Source organism: Sinohyriopsis cumingii, chromosome 9 (genome assembly GCF_028554795.1).
Source record: "Sinohyriopsis cumingii isolate HCF-2022 chromosome 9, ASM2855479v2, whole genome shotgun sequence".
NCBI classification, from domain to species: domain Eukaryota; kingdom Metazoa; phylum Mollusca; class Bivalvia; order Unionida; family Unionidae; genus Sinohyriopsis; species Sinohyriopsis cumingii.
Genome location: NC_142969.1, coordinates 99,171,703 through 99,179,122, shown reverse-complemented (window position 1 = coordinate 99,179,122; position 7,420 = coordinate 99,171,703). Strand labels below are relative to the sequence as shown.

The 7,420-nt window shown below is 34.5% G+C and overlaps 1 protein-coding gene across 1 annotated transcript; it reads right to left on the bottom strand.

Moving 5' to 3' along the window:
- LOC149792323 (uncharacterized) lies at window positions 1–5,934 on the bottom strand. The gene is made up of 3 exons (XM_089970898.1): window positions 5,800–5,934; window positions 2,194–2,476; window positions 1–1,658 (listed from the first exon to the last, which is right to left on the bottom strand). The coding sequence occupies exons 2-3, from the start codon at window positions 2,474–2,476 to the stop codon at window positions 1,003–1,005; spliced, it is 939 nt and encodes a 312-aa protein (XP_089827024.1). The 5' UTR covers window positions 5,800–5,934; the 3' UTR covers window positions 1–1,002.
- Window positions 5,935–7,420: the final 1,486 nt, after the last annotated feature.

Here is a 7,420-nt window from a genome sequence, read left to right as displayed (position 1 = left end):
TTTCAAAGACGGTGATATTTATATTTCAAAACCTATTATAATATCAATGAACTATTAAAAACTCGAAAATATTCAAATGAAATTAAATGTCTGCAGGATCTGAAAGAAATTACAGTCTCCAAAATATTCAAAAGCAAATATATCTGAAACTTCACACGAAATTCTAATCTCTGAAATATTCGAAAGAATAAAAATCCCGCAACGTGTCACCCAATTTCTCAAGTGACGAATATCCAACTAACAAAAAAGAGCAAAATCAATAGATTTTGTATAATATCACAAAACTTTTTTCACCTAAAATACCAAGTGACAAAAATAAAAAATAGCTTACAATATGCCTAAGGAATTGCTAAAATCCTAAACGTCCAATAGTTCCTAATAGTCCGAATGATGTTACAAAGGTACGGATGTGTCAATAGTACGGGCAAGATATGACTGATATAATCACACGTCTTTAAAATTAATTCAAGGTATTTCCACTACAGCTATTAATTCAAATGTCTTCGAATGAATTCACAGTGATTCAGTACAACTATATCCAAACAGTCTTTAAACGAATGTCAAAGCACTGCAGCTCTGCCTAATGGTTATATTAAATAAATGTATCAATCTTCTCAGTAACACTTCCGTGACCAATATCACTGCTAAGAAAGACTATATGGTAAGATAGTACACAGTATAAAAAATTACAATACAAGAGATTTAATGAATTACCAGTTTAATAACAACTAACATTTAGGTTAACAATCATTGCACAGACTGATATCATCTCAAATAAACCTCGGTATAACAAACATTTAAAAAAAGATAAATAAAGAAATATTTAACTTAAAGACAAAAGAGTTTGATGATACATATGAATGCTGGTATCATGTAAGAGATTGCAACTTGACGTCACTAGTATAATTTTTAACCGCATGTAACACTCATAGGCTGAATGACCATGCACAAGTAAATAATTGTATTTTCTCTACATCTGAAAATGATGTGCATGCTGATTGATTAGCCGCCATGGTGCTTTGGGGGTCTGGGTGGAACGTAGCTATCTATCTTGGTGGGACGAAATTGTGTCGGCCTCTCTTGGTGGCAATGACCATTCGTGTTTGTTTGATTAGGAGCCTTTCCTGGCCCACCTCCCTGACACTCTTTTTCTCCATACATATAGATCGTAGTACTCCATAACTCTTCAATGTTGATAAAACTTGGATCACGTAACCTCATTTCTTGGGAGGCAACAAAGCAATCGTTTCTGGATATGGTACCTTGCACCTCGTGCACTTTCATGGTTAGAAGTCGCTTCTGACGACCTAGTTGGTAGTCAACTTGGGACGCAAGCCCGATGCCAACTTCCTCAAACAAAGGTTGTGTTATTTCGCGCAAATCAGAAAAGACAGTCTTATTACGGGAGTTCACCAGTTTCTTTAGCTCTTGAATTGGAAACTTAAAGTCGCCTCCCATCAAGACTGGGAGATTTCTTGTCAAAGCAATATTCTGAGAGTATGAAATTAATTCCTCCATCCACGCGTTCCGTCGGTTTTCCTCCTCATATATGGTTTCCTCGGACCAGGTGACGCAAGCAAAGCGGTTTAGTACCGTCTGCATCGGTTGCGGAGACAGAACCTCAACGACAGGAATGACTATGTTATCAGGATTCAAATCTAAAATGATAAGAAATGTAATAAATATAAATAGCTGATATGTTTGTTTGTCATGAATTTTAATGTAAGTTTTTTTCAGTATCATCGGTATAATATGTAGTACCGGCTCATCTATTGTTAAGCTATTTCCAGAATTTCCCTCTATTCAGCCGTTTGATATTGATGCGAACACAACAGCTCACCATTTTAAGATTTGAAATAGTGACAAGTTAGTCATCCATATTTTAATCTTCTCACTTTAATCCATTTTATTTTGTCAAAGACGCTGCTATTAAAACAACAACAACTGGATCTTATCTAGTAAGAAGAAAATTATAACCATCTCCTGGAAGCTTTGACAGCAGTTTAACATAACAAATCACGGTTTTTGTGTACTGTATTGTTACAATTAAAAACTAACCTTACCCAATAACTTGTATCTAATAGAAGTTATTTTAATTTGGTTACTTTTATGTAAATTTAAAGCATTGGTTATTGAGCATTTTGAGGATTTTTCCTTGTGTAAAGTTGCTTTCTTCCATGGCATAATACTTACATTGAAAGGTAGGTTTTAAGTCCCTTTGTTTTTGGACACTGACTCTATCTTGGTCGTACAGCATGACGATATTCTCATTCATGTTCGACTGTACCTTCTCATACTTCCGGAAGAAGGCAGACTTAAAAGAATCACCGTCATACGGATCATCTAGAAGCAATACAGTTGGCTGATGATGGTTAACAAGCCTTTCTAAAAAGCTGAAGCGACTGTCTCTATCATACCGAGTGTAGTTTTTACCAGCACCCTGAATGTTAATGATTCTAATGTTGTCCAAGGCCATCTGAAAGATAAAGAAAGTTTGTTTATATCAAAATATTAAGGTTCTTTTGAATTTTAGTACCATCTTTATTTTACAGCCAAAGGAACTGGAAAAAGGATCTGAGAGTTTGAGGGATTTAAATGTAATTGGGTCAAAGACTGTTGTGAACGTTTGGAGTCCAAGACTGCAGTGAACGTTTGGAGTCAAAGACTGTTGTGAACGTTTGGAGTCAAAGACTGCTATGAACTGTTAGAATCAATGACTGTAGTATAAACATGTTAAAAACGTTTTAAGAGTGTAATTCAGTTTGCAAATGTACTAAACGCGATGCAACCTAAATCCACTCAAGAATGTACTATTTGAAGTCATTCTTTCTATGGGTGAGTGCTAGAAATCAATGTAGCGTCTACTCAGAAAACTAAATGTATATGAGCCAAACGTTTAGCCGATAAGTTATTGAATGCATAGGTCTGTTCACATATCATTGTTAAATACGGAACAAAAATGTAATATAGCTATGATTTGTATGGAGAGCTGCGGAAGGTCGCGGGTTCGAACCCAGGCCGAGTCATATCAATGTCATATAAAGCGGTACTAACAGCTACCTCGCTAGGCGCTAAGCATTAAGAGGTTAGTGCTAGGACTGGTCGGCTTGGTGTCACGTTCATGTGACTGGGTGTGATCTTATGCTACTTGTCTGCGGCACGATGATCCATTTCTAGTTATCACTATTGTTACGAATAATTTATAACAGTTCCAGAATAATGTTAGTGTCCAAATAATGTGCACTTTCTATCACCACTGAACAGTGCAAACAAATGTTTTCCTCTCGAAAAATATTTAAGTACAACATAAAATACCACTGCAGACTTACAAGAAGAACGTAAAAGGTGTGAATTACTCCAAAAATCGGAATGCTTATATTTCTCCTTATATACAGCGTATATTCCAGTTGTAGTTCGCAATAGACCGCATGTGACAGCATACACTATTGATTTTCGATAAATTAACTATATTCACCAGAACTCAAGCAACCAATGCGAATCCACAGAATCATTCTGGAAGCATCAATATCCCGTTAGTCATTGAGAAAATACGCCATAGACGCCATTTTAAGTATTATAATTATTATTATTTTTTCTAATCGTCAACACGACGTAAACATTTATTTATTGATCCTACTTGATTTATGTTTTAAATAGAAACAACTTATAGCAATAAATATCCTATGCAGTTGACGACCTTCAATAAAAATTACGAAAATTAATTAAACTCGTACACCAGATATTACAGAAAATATAGATATACATAACACTATAAACTGCCACACTGCAGACATCGTAGCGATATGGCTGAACATTGTTTACAGTTACGTTAAAGAACCAAATTACAAGCATAGACACACACATAATGATGAATTTCACTAACTGCTTACTAAGTGTTGACTTTGGTCGGTGGTCAAATGGTCAATATTTTAGTGGTGTTTGACGGCACACCAACATCTGCAAGCTTATATCTTGATGAGTACTGTTCCTTGCCCAGGAACACAATGACACAGCTTAGTCTGCACAGAATTAAAACTATCGCTCATTTAGTTGTGCAGGATTCGAATCCTAGCCCTCACACTGAGAAGTAAGTTTCAAAGTGAATACAAGTGTAATTTATCATGATTACCCTATACAATATTTACATGAATTGCATTTTTTCCCGCTCATATTGGAGATAAACTGAATCAAAATAGCAAATTAACCTTAACATATAGGTGGCTGTAATTTTTTTAAAGTGGAACTCAAGCGTAAAACATATACTTACGTGTTATTTATAATGTATTTTTCTAAGAATTTAGAATTATCGCTTATTCTAATAGTATTTCGTTAATATTGTTGCAGCACTCTCAAGAATGCGCTAACGCGTGAACAAATCTCTTCTTATCACTGCTTTGACATCATCAACCTATTTTTATTTGCATGGAAATCCCATTATATTTCACAATAAAAAGTCCAAACACCTGAGCTATTGTTATCGAAGTATGGAAATCCCCTATGAACTGAGTCATAGCTAGGTGAATTTATTATATATTTATGAGAAGAAAACAAACACGTAGACCGTATTGCTATGGAAATTTGTTCTGTGTAGATATATCGCATTTAAATCACAAATAGCATATTTATACAAATAGCGTTGACATTCCTTCTATTCAAGCCACAAATCGCACGGTGTTGACTACGTTTTCTTTATTAGGGCGATAATACTATTGTAATCAGGTATGTATGTATGTATGTATGTATGTATGTATGTATGTATGTATGTATGTAAGATACTGCCATTCAGTTTGTGTCAGCGCAGGTGGGTGGATGGATGGACGACAGAAAGGATGAACGGATTGACCAATAACGTAGCTATTAACTGGATTGGTATTTACAGGAGAATAATATGAAACAACTTCAGTAAATTTTCCTTGATGCAGTCACAAGGAAAAATACACCTAAAAATTCATGTTATTTTAATAGGTTACAATTCCGATAAACAAACTTCAGTAAAATAACAGTTGAAATCATATGTTATAAATTTCTACATTAACGATATTAAATAATACACATCACTAGAAGAGAGATCTCTCTTTATTGAAGCAATTAATGTGCACTCTTAGGAAACACATATAAAGAGAGGAAGGCAATATATTCAAATACTTCAATTGGAGAAATTGTCAAGCAGCGTTTGAAAGTATCATTTATTTTCCAAATGTTCTAAATATTTAGCATACCAAATCCACTAACGCATTTAATATTCTGAACGTCATCCTTCTAAGAATAAATACGAAAAACGAAAATAGCGTACCCGGAAAACTAAATCGGCTGTGAGCCAAACGTTTTTGCCGATAAGTAATCGACTATGTTGGTCTGTGCACATGCCAACGTTAAATACAGAGCACGTACCTAGATATGACATAGAAAAATACTGAAAAATCAATGTTTGATTTCACTTACTATTAAACTACGTATCCGTATTTGTCAGAAGTGATTGACTGTTTCATTGATTGGGTTATGAAGGCAGGTCAACACACGAAAGGTTATATCGTGCCGAGTAAAGTGCCTTGCCCAGAAGCACACCACAGCGGGTGAACTCCGCCCTTTTCGTCACATGTCTGGCTCGTAAAGCACTGAGAAATAAACTCCAGACCGTATCAGTTGTAACATATCATGATTAACCTATACATTATTTACATGTATGACATTTTTCTCGATTGTATTGGAGATAAACTGAATCAAATTAAGTTATTAATGCGGACAGATCGGTGGTTGCGAATTTGTAAAAAAGTAGATTATTATAAAAGTTTCACTTACCTTCTTTATAATGTCTTCTTCGTAGCTTTTAACACTTTGCTCCTTATTTTAGTAGTGTTTTGTGAATATTGTCACAAGTCTAGTCAGGAAGTGTTAATGTCTGAACAAAGACCTTGCTATCACTGCGCTTTTGTCATGGACTGGGTCTATTTATACATGGGAATTCCATAGAATTGCACAACAAAAATTCCGAACACCTGGGTTATTTTTATCGGAGTCTGGAAATCCCGTCTGCACTGAGTCATGCTATATCAGTTAATAATACACAGTACGTAGATAGTCTTGTTTTACAAATCTGCTCTATATAGAAATACACTGCTAAGCGGAGAGTAATCACAGAAATAAAACTGACATTCCTTCGACATAAAACCATTAATCACACACTGATGACTACATTTTGAATCTTGGTCAATACTATTCAACAGTTTTTTACAGCAAATTAATTTGTGCGAGATACTGATTTTACTGCACTAGATTTGTGTACATAATATATAAGATTCTTTAAGTGAAATAATCGACCATATATCATTATAGTCTAAGAATACGTCGAGCACAGTTTCAAATTCCACAGACCCAGATAACGAGCTGGCAGATCATGATCTATTATGTTTGTAGTTGGACTCGACTAACAAGTGAGTAGATTCCGTCTATATAGTTTACTCAACAGAGAAGCACGCGCCAAGGATAGTTTCTTTACTCTCAGATATAGGTTTGATTGGGAGAATTGTTTTAGTCAATTTATTTTTAATATTTTAGTGCTTTCTTGTACTTATGAAAGGAATTAAGTATCGTGTGCTCTCGAAGCAGGTGATAATAAATTGTTATAACAGACATAAGATAACGATGCTAAACAAATGCAATGTGTCGATTACGGAAGGAGTAATAATATCGTTCAACGACTAGAAAAGGTAAGAATCATGCATTAATGCATTTAAAAAAACGACATTTCCATTGACTTTGCTTAAAATGCTGATTATCAGATATAACAAAATCAAACAAACATAATAATTATTTGTTCTATATCAGCTATAATATCTTCTATACAGCTTTTCTCAAGAGTTCTCATCGATATGGTTACTAGTCTCGTGTGTACATAACCCATTGATGATTTAGACATTTTACAGATGGAATTAAACTATATGTACATGACAACCGACTTAACAAGGTATTTTACTAGGTTTCTCTCATTCACGTTACGGTTATCTTTATCTGTATTGTCTGTTATAAACATTAAAGTGCAACAATTTCCAATAAAGAAAAGAAGGTCCAGCAGAAAATGTGTTTACTACATATTTTGTGGCCTATGTTTTCTATTCTGGATACAACACTACTATCATTGCTGGTATAACATTGTATCACGTAATTAAAACATATTCAAAATCTTCTAAATAATAACATCATCGGTTTTGAAACATTATACCTTTTATGTAGTCTCACATGTCTTCTTAAGGATAAATTGTATCATATTTAGCCATGTTTTAACGGAATTCCATGTCTATTTTATCTAACTAACAACACCTCCATGTCAAAGGATGCACTTGGCATGTCATGATCTAAGTATAGTTCATCTTCACTCATATCTTCTTGCCAGACAAAGTAAAGCCATCTACGGTCCAAGTCC